Source organism: Chlorocebus sabaeus, chromosome 3, assembly GCF_047675955.1.
Source record: "Chlorocebus sabaeus isolate Y175 chromosome 3, mChlSab1.0.hap1, whole genome shotgun sequence".
Lineage (NCBI taxonomy): Eukaryota > Metazoa > Chordata > Mammalia > Primates > Cercopithecidae > Chlorocebus > Chlorocebus sabaeus.
In genome coordinates this window covers 77,134,816-77,147,457 of record NC_132906.1, presented here as the reverse complement: position 1 = coordinate 77,147,457, position 12,642 = coordinate 77,134,816, and the positions used below count along the sequence as shown (strand labels likewise).

The 12,642-nt window shown below is 40.3% G+C and overlaps 1 protein-coding gene across 2 annotated transcripts in view; it reads left to right on the top strand.

Annotated features, from left to right (window-relative positions):
- The window catches only part of ABCC4 (ATP binding cassette subfamily C member 4 (PEL blood group)), a 292,733-nt gene that overhangs the window by 243,148 nt on the left and 36,943 nt on the right, over nucleotides 1-12,642 (top strand). For both annotated transcript variants that reach the window (XM_007960695.3, XM_073014436.1), the window contains one exon: nucleotides 2,404-2,559. In XM_007960695.3, coding sequence (XP_007958886.3) covers nucleotides 2,404-2,559 — 156 coding nt within the window. The remainder of the gene's footprint in view (nucleotides 1-2,403; nucleotides 2,560-12,642) is intronic.

Below are 12,642 nucleotides of genomic sequence, written 5' to 3'. Positions count from 1 at the left end.
AGCAAAAGCATTTTTGTTTTTCAGATGTTAATGCAGCCTTGCACTCAGGTAATGGTTGCAGAAATTAAAATGAGGGTATTGAGTCAAGAAACAGAACAAGTAGTATTTTTAGTGCTTGGAGTTGGAGAAAGCTGGGAGGTGCATGTTTTGAGCCTGTGAACCTGGGGAAGAATTTATTGGATTAAAATGGAGGAGTCAGAAGCAGCAGCTGTTTTGAGGGGGGTGTTGGGTATTGATCATGTTGAGTTTCATATATGAAGAGAGACCCACGTACAAATGTCTAATGTTTGCCCAAAGAGATCACTCTTGGCCCAGTTGGGAAAATAAAAAGGGTCAATTGCAAAGCAATTAAAATAAGACTAAGTGTCTTTTTGGTGTTATGAATGTAAACTTACTGATATTAGTGATATTCTCCATAGGATTTGGTAAAACCCATTGGTGACCTGTGAAAGACTTGGGACTGTAATTTTGATGACTTTGAAAAGAGAAATAACCAGAGCCAGGTTTTCTTTGGTCGCCTTTTGCTGATTATATCCTCACCTGAGTGTGGAGTGCCTAGTCTTACGGTTGTAGGCAGCCCTCAGTGTCCCTACCTTTAAGGAGTCCATCCTGGCCATCTACCAATAATAGCCTACAAATGTCCAGGTTTGCGCAGATGGATCAGTTTCCCATAGAGCTGATAATGTGAGTGTCCACACATTCTCACAAACACAGCATTTATCTGTGTCTAGGAATGTGCTGATTTACTCAGAAATACATGAGCCACACACACTGTATATGTGTGTGTGTGTGTGTGTGTGTCACAGAGACAAAATATAGTCAGGTATTTAATATTTGGAAGTTTCTCTACCAAAGACTATGTCATCTTAAATGATAGAACTCTGGAAAAATGAATACTTGTTTATGTCACTTCTGACACCTCTGTCTTGAATTAATATCCCTGTGAAATTAATATCCCTGTGACATTATCTCAGAAATTCAAATTGGTGTATATATATATGTATATATATACACACACACACACACACCCAGATGTACCTATGTGCAGAAAATGGGCCACCTATAAAGTATAAACTAGGATTTACCATAAGGTAGAATATGACTCCAAAGGTAATACAATTAGCTAAAGCCACTCTTTAAATATTTACATTTTTATATTTTGTACACGTATCTCTTTAAAGATAAAATTCCTTGTGGAAATGCCATTATTGACTTTACAGATATGGAAGTGTTCAAATGAGGTAATATGTAACATTCCCAACACATACCTGGTGCCCAGTAAAGTTCTGCAGTAAGTTTTAAAATTTATTAAATAATCGACAAATCATTGAAGGCATCTTTTATGTCCTTTGTTGACTCCAGATTCCTAAATAAGGAGGATGTCATTTCTTGGGAAGTTCCCACCAGGAAATTTGCAGGTGGGCAAGGTCCTTGGCGCAGAGGCCAGTTTCTGCATACAGATTTATATGCACACATGTGAAAGCCAGTTTTTACAATATAGAGGTATTGCCCCCACCTTTTTTCCTGCATTTTATTGATTCTTTGATCGTATTGGCCGTGCACTTCATTTCGCTCTGTCTTGGCTTTAATAGAGGAGTGGTACTTGACACAAATGTTTCTCAAGGGACAATTGTAAGTATTAATTAGTTTGTAGAATGCCTTTTGAACTGTGCAGATGAAAGGCCTTACGTAAACGGCAAATGTTATTTGTGGTGTTGTTGATCTCATTATGTGTTTTTTGGCTGCTAGTGTCTTTTAAGACACTGCAATCTTCACTTCAGAATTTTAAAACATTTCCTTTTGAGACAAAATATGGTCAGATATTTAATATTTGGAAGTTTCTCTACCAAAGAATATGTTATCTTAAATAATAGAACTCTGGAAGAATGAATACTCGTTTATGTCACTTCTGACACCTTTGTCTTGAATTAATATCCCTGTGAAATTATCAGAAATTCACATTACTCAGATCCTGCAAGTAAAGCTAATTTAAAAGTTGCCTTTTCATGGGCCACTTAGGAGACTGTTGACTTTTCAATGCCAGTAAAAGAATTCGGTTATTTTTAACTCTTTTCTAGAGCAGTGGATCTCAACCAGGGGCAGTTTTGCCCCAGAGGACATTTGTCAGTGACATTTTCGGTGGTATCATTCTGGGAGTGTGCTCCTGGCATCTATGCAGTAGGGCCCAGGGATACTAGCAAACCTCCCACAATGCCTGGGGCAGCCCCCAAAATGAAGACGTATCCAGCTCAGAAGGTCATCAGTGCTGAGGTTGGGAAAGTCTTAGACTACACTCAATATAGAATGTCCTTAATTCTTCTTCAAAAACCGAAAGTTTTCTCCTAGTTTTGCTGCATCTTGTGATTTTTTTTTTTAAATCCTGCCTCCTGGATCTCTCTGTAGGTTGGCATTGTGGGAAGAACTGGAGCTGGAAAAAGTTCCCTCATCTCAGCCCTTTTCAGACTGTCAGAACCCGAAGGTAAAATTTGGATTGATAAGATCTTGACAACTGAAATTGGACTTCACGATTTAAGGAAGAAAATGTCAATCATACCTCAGGTATGCAAGTCATAGCGTCCTTACCTGCCCCTTTTATAAGAGCTACTATGTTTAATTGCTTTTACTTTTATTGCTTTTTTTTAATTGGATGAAAGGATTTTTTTTTTTTTTTCACCCAATAGAGCATGTTTTTATGAGCGATATTTTCAACAGGTATTTTCATTAGATATCTGGCTTTGTTCGTGTGTGTGTGTGTGCGTGTGTGTGTGTGAGAGAGAGAATAACTTACCCAGATAGGTTTCTATACTAAGATGCCACAGTTTTATCCACTGATAACCATAAAGAACAAAATGATGCATGGTTTGTTTAGCACTGGGGAGGTTTCTATGGGGAGATGTGGATTTTAAGTGTCTTAATGTTGGAATTTTGCTGTAGGAACTAAAGCTACCTTCTCAAAGGTGATTACCTCCGTGAAGGGCTTTCTGTGAAACTGTGGGCTGTGAGAATTAAAAAACTTATAGTTGCTTTGCGGTGACTTTTAGAATCTAGCTCTTGGTGAATGATTTTAACTGGGAGGTTGTTGCAGAATAGCAAGGAAGAACATGAGAGAAGGAATTCCATCTGTCTGCACTTCATCTTCATCTTTCTTACTATCACTGTTGTAAGAGTGCGTGTTGTTCTTCACACAGACCCAGTGAGTGTTTGCTCTGATGGTGGAGGGTTAAATTGGCCATCCCTTTCTGGACTCTGATTCTATTTTCTTTTCTTCTCCTTTGCAGAAGTGTGACTCTCAAGGAATATTCTAGAGATTGGATTCTTTGTACAATAAGAGTTCCTGTCATTGCTTTGGTTCATATTTAACATAAATTCAGAAAGTATTCATTGAGTAATTACTATTCTCCAGGTGTATAGGCATGAGCAACATAGACCTTGTCCAAGCTGGCGTGGGGTCTGCAGCTGTGGGACCTCGTGGCTTCCATCAGGCCTCACAGTTCCATCCTGTCCTTCACTTTAACATTTCCGCATATTCAGCTCCACACATGACTGGGTTGTTTGTTTTCTTTTAATGTGGGGTTTTTTTAAACACTCTGTAGTCATTGGGGGGAGCTGAGGAGCACACACACACACACACATACACACACACACACACATATATTCTGGAGAAGAGAAACACAGGAGACAAGAGTAAAACCCAGGCAGAAGTGAACTTTCTGGGCATGTGGAAATAAACAACTCTTCAATGCCCATTGATTAGGAAGCATAGAGAACATGCCACTGGAAGGGAAGGAGAATGTGATTTTTATCTTAGACCAACTACAGTTATGGCTATCCTAGCACTGACCTCTAAAACAATTGGAATTACTCTTAAGTAATTTTGAGGATGTGAAGAAATTGGAACCCTGTGCACTGTTGGTGGGAATGTAAAATGGTGCAGCCACTTTGGAAAACAGTATAGAGTTCCTCAAAAAATGAGAGCTAACGTGATCCAGCAGTTCCACTTCCAGAAAGAGTTGAAAGCAGGATTTCAGAGTTTTGTACATCCATGATCATCATGGTACCCAAAAGGTGGAAATAGTTCAAGTGTCCGTCACCAGATGAGTGGATGAACAAAATGTGGTCCATCCATACAATGGGGAATTATTCAGCTTTAAAATGGAAGGAAATCCTGACAGTCTATAATGCAGATATACCCTAAAGACATTATGCTAAGTGAAATAAACCAGTCACAAAAGGACAGACACTAGATGATTCCCCTAATATGAGGTACTTAGACTAGTCAAATTCACAGAGACACAGAGTAGAAGGGTGGCCACCAGGGGCTGAGGGAAGGTGGGGGATAAGGAGTTACAGTATTTCACAAAGGACTTCGGTTTTGTCAGATGAAAGGCATCTTGTGAATGGATGGTGGTGATGGCTACAAAACAATGTGAATGTCTTTAAGATCACTGAAATGTTTACTTTGAAACGGCAAAAGCGATAAATTTTATGCTATGTGTATTTTACCACAATTTTTATTTTTAATTTAAAGAAGAAAAAGTATCCCTTTCAGGATAAAATGGGAAGAAGTGTTTAGCATGTTAGATTCCCTCTGGCTATTAGAAGCATGACTTAGCGCTTACAGTAGAAAATGAGAGTATAAATTCTCAAGTTTTATATTTTGGTTATGCCCATCTCAAAAATGGGCCAAATGAGGTTTTCTCAGCAGAGATAATGGGCATGTCTGTAAAGTACTTTCATATCCTTGGATGAAAGGTTCTAGGAACGTGCCCTGCATTACTTTGAATGCTTCTTAATAAGAAATAGTTGTGTGCTTGTGTACATAAAAGAACTCTAAATAAAGAAGTAACATTAGATGATTCTTGGCTCTGCCAGTAATGTTTTGGAAGCACATCTGAGCAAAGACTAAATATACCTTGACATCACCAGGTTTTGGTTCAGTTCCATAAGTTTCCACCCTACTTTTGAGCAAATACTCTATGTATGTAGTCCAGAAAGCATGCTTACAAAACACTGCTAAGCTTTGTATCCATGTAGATCCTGATCTCCAAGCATTGTAAACATAGAAGCTTTCTTTTTTAACTTTGTATGGCTTTGTCTCCAAGGCTCAATGTTGGTTGAAAAAAAGTAACATAGTCTAGAGCGACTGTGCAATGCTTAATATGACCCAGGAAATCATTCAGCACACTACCTGGGATAGAATCTTTCAGAGCATCTTCTAAGCGTTAACGCGACCCACATTTTTATTCCAGCACTGCCTGATACAAGTGTGACCTCAATGAAGTCACATAGCCTCCAAGCTTCAGTTTCCTCATCCTTAAACCAAGCCTAGTAATTACTAACTCACAGATTTGCTGTGAAGACTTTACTGGATGAGAACATGTTTGTGGTCCTACTCTGGGTTCTGAGGAATGCTCAATAAATAGTAACTATTTCTAATTAAGGATTGGGGTAGAGGCCTTTAGGGTATTATTGCTACTCACTATTCTAGAAGGACTTGGCTCATTAACTTCTGTTTCTATTTTTGTGATCCTTGGTGAATTCCTTTAACCAAATTGTTTATGTAAATTTAAATAGTGAAGCAGCAACAAACAAACAAAAAATGCACAATAAAAACCTAAGAGAGAAATCTAATGTTTTTTTCACAAGGAACAAAAGGTGAGGATTGCTTTGTTTTCTGGCTTTCCCCCACCCCGGTCTTAGTGGCATTCCTGACCACTGTCAGTACCCCACTAATGCTTTGCATTTCCTGAGCAGGCAACTGACACTGGTTCTCAGCCCTGCGTGAGAACAGGGGCTTGTCCCTCTTAGATCCAGTGCTTTAGTGATAGTTGCGTGCAGACAAGTTACACAGGTAGTGAGAATTCCTGACATTTGCGGAATCCGTAACATGGTTAGCTTCTTTCCTTACCATCTCCCACTTCATCCTCACAGCAATTCTGTGTCATCTTCATTTGACATATTTTCAAACAGGCACAGAGAGCTTAACCCACTTAACTAAAAGTAAACAGCAGAGCCAGGATTCAAATGGAATTTACGGCAAATCCCATATGCCAGATCCTGAGTTCCTGAACCCTCTCCTAGGGACTTTAAACCCATGTTGGCCGGCGCAATCCCTGTTTGGAACTCTGCTTTGCAGCATGATTTAGTGTGGGCTTGTGCAGGTGCACACACATGCACAGAAACAAAAGTCTCACAACACAATATTACTCCATGCTTCTACGCCCTGATATTTTCTATTATATCCATTCTATTCTGGTTCATATAAAAGACATAATGATGATCACGAGCCACAAAAGTGATTTCATGATCCATTGGTTGCACCTGCCATTTGAAGAACAGCACACCTCACTGTCCTGCCCTGCTTGGCCAGGCTCCTGCTGCCTGGCAGCACCATGCAAGGAGACTCATGACATAGTGATTGTCACTGCGGCCCTGTGGGGTGTATCAAGTTAGCTCCATTCTCCAGGAAGGAAACTGAGGCTCGGGGAGATTCATAACTTATTTGGAGATGAATAGTTAATAAGTAGTAGAATCAGAACTCAGAATTATCCAACTCAATTTTTTTTCAGTAAATGTTTGTTGGACAGCATGATTTCTCATCAAACATTTTACTCATTCTTTTTCTTTTCTTTCTTTCTTTCTTTCTTTTTTTTTTTTTTTTGAGACAGAGTCTCACTGTGTTGCCAGGCTGGACTGCAGTGGCGCCATGTCAGCTCACTGCAATCTCTGCCTCCTGGGTTCAAGCGATTCTCCTGCCTCTGCCTCCCGAGTAGCTGGGATTACAGGTGCGTGCCACCACACCCAGCTCATCTTTGTATTTTTAGTAGAGACGGAGTTTCACCATGTTGACCAGGATGGTCTTGATCTCCTGACCTTGTGATCTGCCTGCCTCAGCCTCCCAAAGTGCTCATTGTTTTTCTGTCTACCCAACTTAAAAAAGGTTCCCAGAAACCATAACCAAAGAGAGCAAATATGCAGCAAAGTCAAAAGATATCTTTTCTTTGTGTCATTTGGACAGTTAGGCCATTTTGAAAGACTAAATTGTTTGTCATTTATTTTTATTTTTATTTTTTCCAAAACCTTAAGTGACGCTAAGCACTAAAAGAAAATCATTTTGGAAACAGAGTGTATTGACTTATGTGTCATGGGCTAATGAGCATTAGAAGATCCTCTAAGCCTTACCTTGTGGGAGCTCAGAGTCCTTTGTCTTCCAAGGCCTCACTGGCTGCAGAGGGTGGAGAAGGCTGGAGACTTGAGGGTACATGAAGGTTACTGGTCTGCAGTGCAGAAAGCATACGCCCCTCATCCTAAAAAATAAGTGGAAAGCCAAATGGCTTGTGTCACCACACCCTGATGTAGGGAATCTAGGAAGTTCGGAGCAAACACAGGAAAAGCAGAACCAAGTGCTGTTTCTTTGAATGGCCATGTTTAGGCGAGTCTGGCCTGCGTGGCTTCCCGGGTTGTGTGGAGCACGAGTTTCTGTGTTCTCTCCCTTCCTGGCTTATCCCTTTCATTTATGGCTCAGGGTCCTCTGTCACTCTTGACCACACCATGAGCAACTCAAATTCGTGGTTAGGAGTAAGCAGCAAGGACCTGGGAAAGAACAGAAATGATGACATACACAGTCGGGGGCCAGTCCTGGAGTCACTTTAAGAAACAAATACTGCGCTGGGTGTGGTGGCTCACGCCTGTAATCCCACCACTTTGGGAGGCCAAGGCGGGTGGATCACGAGGTCAAGAGATCGACAGCATGATAGCCAACATGGTGAAACCCTGTCTCTACTAAAAATACAAAAATTAGCTGGGCGTGGTGGTGCACGCCTGTAGTCCCAGCTACTTGGGAGGCTGAGGCAGGAGAATTGCTTGAACCTGGGAAGCAGAGGTTGCCGTGAGCCGAGGTTGCACCACTGCACTCCAGCCTGGCGGGTGACAGAGGGAGACTCTGTCTCAAAAAAATAAAAAATAAATAAATAAAATACTGAATTCTTAAGAAAGTACCCCTCAATTTGTATTTAAAATTTCAGGAAGCAGCAAACAGTGAAAGTAATTCCTAAATAATTACCCTAAACAGAATAGTTAGCTGAAATGGATGCTTCCTTTGTGTTCAGGACACAAGGTAGTTAATTGCCCTTCCCAAAGAGAGCACCAAGGTGATACTATAACTCAGACAAGAGTTTGCTTAACTGAAGGATCTGGAAAAATGGATTTCAAAACTTTTTTTTGGATGGATTGTTTACTCCTAGAGCCCTCCAATCCTATGGACACAAATAAATGTTTTCAACTAAAGAGTAACTTCATGCAAATTCAACATTTATGATAGCACCCTAAGGGTTGGCGTACATCAACAGCTATAATCTTTGTTAGTATTAAACAGATTCATTTTTCATATTTGTTGGACTTTTTTGTTTTTCTATCAGAGCAAAAGCTAGGTACTTTTAAAGCAGCCCACTGCTCAGACTTCTGCTCTCTTGGTATTTCTACTCCCTGAATTTTCTTCAGTAGGTTGAAAAGGTTAACCAGAGTGTGTCTCTTTAAGACTTCCTTTTTATTACCTGATTTTCTTTCCTTTTTTTTTTTTTTCCCCCTAAAGTTCTTTTTGAGAACAAAACTCAAAGGGAAAAGAGGTAGGTATGCAGTTACTAGTAAAGAAATACAATTGGATTCTGGCCTAATGCAGTCGGTCTTTTGTTTCTGCACACTGAAGTCTTCATTAAGGCCATGGAACTGCTCCCTGGAGCTGGTGACCTTTTTGTATGTAAAGAAGACTTTACACGACTTAAATTCTTTTTCCTTTGTTGGCGAACAATGTTCTTTTCTTCTGAAAATGGATGATGATCAGTTCATTCAGAGGCTACAGGGTTTTTTTTTTAAAAAAAGAAGGGAAACCAAGATTTAAAGTGACTTCAGGTGATTTCCCTCATTCTTGGCACAGGGAGATGAGCTGCCCTTAATCAAGGTCTTCAGGATTTGAAATGCACACATAGCTCTGAGGACACCAGGCAGCAGCAGTGGTGGCTAGCTACTGTGCAGTGTATATTTTAAGAGAGGGAAGTTTCCTGGTTTGGGACAAGATTAGGGTAAAGTATTGTGCTTTGTCCTGCTGGTTTGTAACTCCCTATGCGATTTTTGCCTTGGTCCCAGGTCGTTTTAAGTGTCTGAAGGTTGGTGGATAGAGTTTCTTTTTGAGATAATGAGAGGCTTGTCTTCCAGAAGTTTATACGAAAGCTCTAGGAAGACTGTAGTTTTCAGTCTTGCAGTCCTGCTGAGGGATTATCAATTTACTGCACTAAATGCTTTGATTCAGAGTGGTCATTTTTAGGTCACATGGTAGGGTTTTTTTGCAGCTGTTGTTTTGAGACAGAGTCTTGCTCTGTCGCCCAGGCTGCAGTGCAGTGGCGCTATTTGGCTCACTGCAACCTCAGCCTCCTGAGTTCAAGTGATTCTCCTGTCTCAGCCTCCCAAGTAGCTGGAATTACAGGCGTGCCCCACCCTGCCTGGCTAATTTTTGTATTTTTAGTAGAGACGGGATTTCACCATGTTGGCCAGGCTGGTCTTGAACTCCTGACCACCAGTGAACCACTTGCCTCTGTAGGAACCTAGTTTTTAGATTCCTTCCTGGGCAGGGGTTGTCGCGAGAGACCACTCGACACGGAAGTCACAGTGGAGAGATTTATTGCTAGCGCGCTAGGGTCCTATGTCCGAAGTTGGCCACAGGACCCCGAATGCTTGTTACAGACAGTTTATAAAGACAAAAACTACAAAAATTCACAAAGCTTGAGGCGCAAGATGATTGGAGCAGGTTATGGCCTGAGCAAGATGTCTTACTCTAATTGGTTGGTTTGAACCTGGTTTGAACCCGCGCGGGGTATTTCCCGGACTTGTTCTTCTGTTTGAATTCCAGGAATTTGGGTGGGTGTTTTAGATAGCCATATGGACATCGGGCGAGTGCTTTAGATGGCCACCTGGTCATTGGGTGGGTGCTTTTAGATAGCCACCTGGTGTGGCTTTTCTAAGCTTCTAAGTTTCTAAGTCTAAAAGTCTAAAGGTTTCTAAGTTTTTAAAGTCTATAGGTCTCTAAGTTTCTAAAGGTTTCTAAGTTTCTAAATCTATTTTCACCTCGGCCTCCCAAAGTGCTGGGATTATAGGCATGAGCCACTACACCCGGCCTGATCATGTGTTTAATATCAACTTGTCTTATGTGAGTAATGAGGACAAAATTACTACTCAGGTTGGCACAAAGATTTTTTTAAAGTATGACCTTTAAACCCTAATGAAAAACAGGTTTGGGCTGGGCACAGTGGCTCACACCTGTAATCCCAGCAGTTTGGGAGGCCGAGGCAGGCAGATCACAAGGTCAGGAGTTCAAGTCCAGCCTGAACAACGTGGTGAAACCCCGCCTTTACTAAAAATACAAAAATTAGCTGGGCATGGTGGCACGTGCCTGTAATCCCAGCTACTTGGGAGGCTGAGGCAGGAGAATTGCTTGAACCTGGGAGTCGGAGGTTGCAGTGAGCTGAGATCGTGCCACTGCACTCTAGCCTGGGTGACAGAGTGAGACTCCATCTCAAAAATAAAAAAGAAAAAAAAAAAAACAGGTTTGATCTAGTGCTTCATTTAAAATAATACATTGAACAGAGCATTGGTTTTGCTAACTATGGAGGTTAAAATAAAACTCGTATTAAATGACATTTTAAAATATATACCATCAAAAAATATGTACTTAGGCTAATAAATCTTTTATATTTTACATGAAGATTGTATGTCTACCATAAATCTCTACTCTGAAATGTTCTGCCTGCAAACATTTTTACAACACTTATTTATAAGATTAGTTTACTAACTTCATTACATGGAGGAGGGTACTTTAAATAATAATATCTATCAGAAATGATAATTAATTTGACTCTTATCTGCTCTTGCAGTATGTGACTACTATGAGCACTTTTATTACCTTTTGAAGATAATATAATTGTTTCTTATTTGGCAAGTGGATGAAAGCAGAATTAGAAACCAAAATGAACACCATGTATAAAACACATTGGCATATTAAAACAGACATTGTTAACAAATTACCTGCTGGCTTTAAAGAAAAATATAGGTTCAGTCAATGTTTTATTAAATCCTTCTCATTCAACAAGTTTTGATTGAAATTTTACTCATTATGAAAAACATATTTGGCATGTCATAACAAAGAAAAATATTCTTATATACTAAACTATTTTCTTCTGTGTAATGCTGCTAACTAAACATAAATAATTGCTTAATATTTTCCTTTAAATTGATAGTATGGATTTAAGCAGGAACCTCTATGGCAGTGGGAAATGCTTAAACTTAAATTTTGGCTTTTTTAACCAAAAAAAAAAAGACAAAAATGATGGTTGGTGATCATTAGCAGAGCTTCCATAGGTCCTGCAGAGTATCCGAGGTCAAGGTTTAGAGCTCAGCCTAAAGCAGCTGCAGACATTGATGGCTCGAATTGAGCAACTCAGGGTCCTGTGAAGAATCATGCTTTAATCCTTCCCCTGGTCTGTTGAGGGATTCATCCATTTAAAGGGGTTTCCCTCCTAAAGGAAGAAAGTAAGGAAGGTGACAGGCAAGGGGCCCTGGATTATGGAAGAGAGGATGATTGGACTTGAATTGTACGCTCGCATGCCTGTGCTTTTGAGCCACCAAAACCGCTATTCCGAAACGTGCTAATACCATGAGCCCTTCCATCACTCAACAGAGGCAGAATAATCAGTCTTTAAATGCAAAGAAATTTGTTCCTAAATTAGCTTAGGTATCATCTCTCTAGAACATACTGTGAAGACCTAGGCGGACACTCAGTCAAACCCTAGGCCTGGTAATGGGTGTGATTTTTCTCTAGGAGAGGAACCTGAAGGAAAAAATGTTCAGGTAACATAGGCTGTCATAGACAAGGTAATAGACTTGTTTAATATAAGCAAAGAGCTGCATCTTACAGCTCTAAATGGGCTGAAAGCCCATTTCTTAACCCATTCCCCCCTTAGCCCCCTTATCTCCTCAAACACATGTCCTCAAAGAGTCTCTGGGTCTTGTCCACTGAACGGAATCATGCCCTCAGTTTAGGGCCTTGTGGGGAGAAGGAGGAGCATCGAAGAGAGAGAGGAAGGAGTTGCAGCCACACCTCTCCTGGCCACATTGTTTCTGAATACTTCATTTAAACAACGAAAGGAGGAGAAATTACCTAGTTAGTTGGAATCTTAGAGTTGATAATTACAGAGAGTAAGTCAAGTTTTTATCTTTTAATCTGAAATAACCAAAATGATGGTTATTCCCCTCACAAGAAATTCTCACCACTGTTTAGATGGTTGTTCAGGTTTTGGTCTTCAGTTGGGTACTTTTAAGACAGGCCTTACATATGACTCTTGGAATTTTTCAGTTCCATTTGGTAATTTGGAAGCATCATGTGACCAGTGACTTTTCAGTGCTTTTGGAAGGATATTGGCCACTTTATCAGCTTTGTACACACACAAAGTGCCCATTTTACCGTCGTTTCCATTTTTGCATTTTGCTGAGGACTTATGTTTTTGGTGACACTCTGTCTGCCTTCTACATCCATTTCTTCCTCACCAGCCTTAAAACAGAGACTGTAGGGAAAGGAATGAGAGCCTCCCTGGGTAT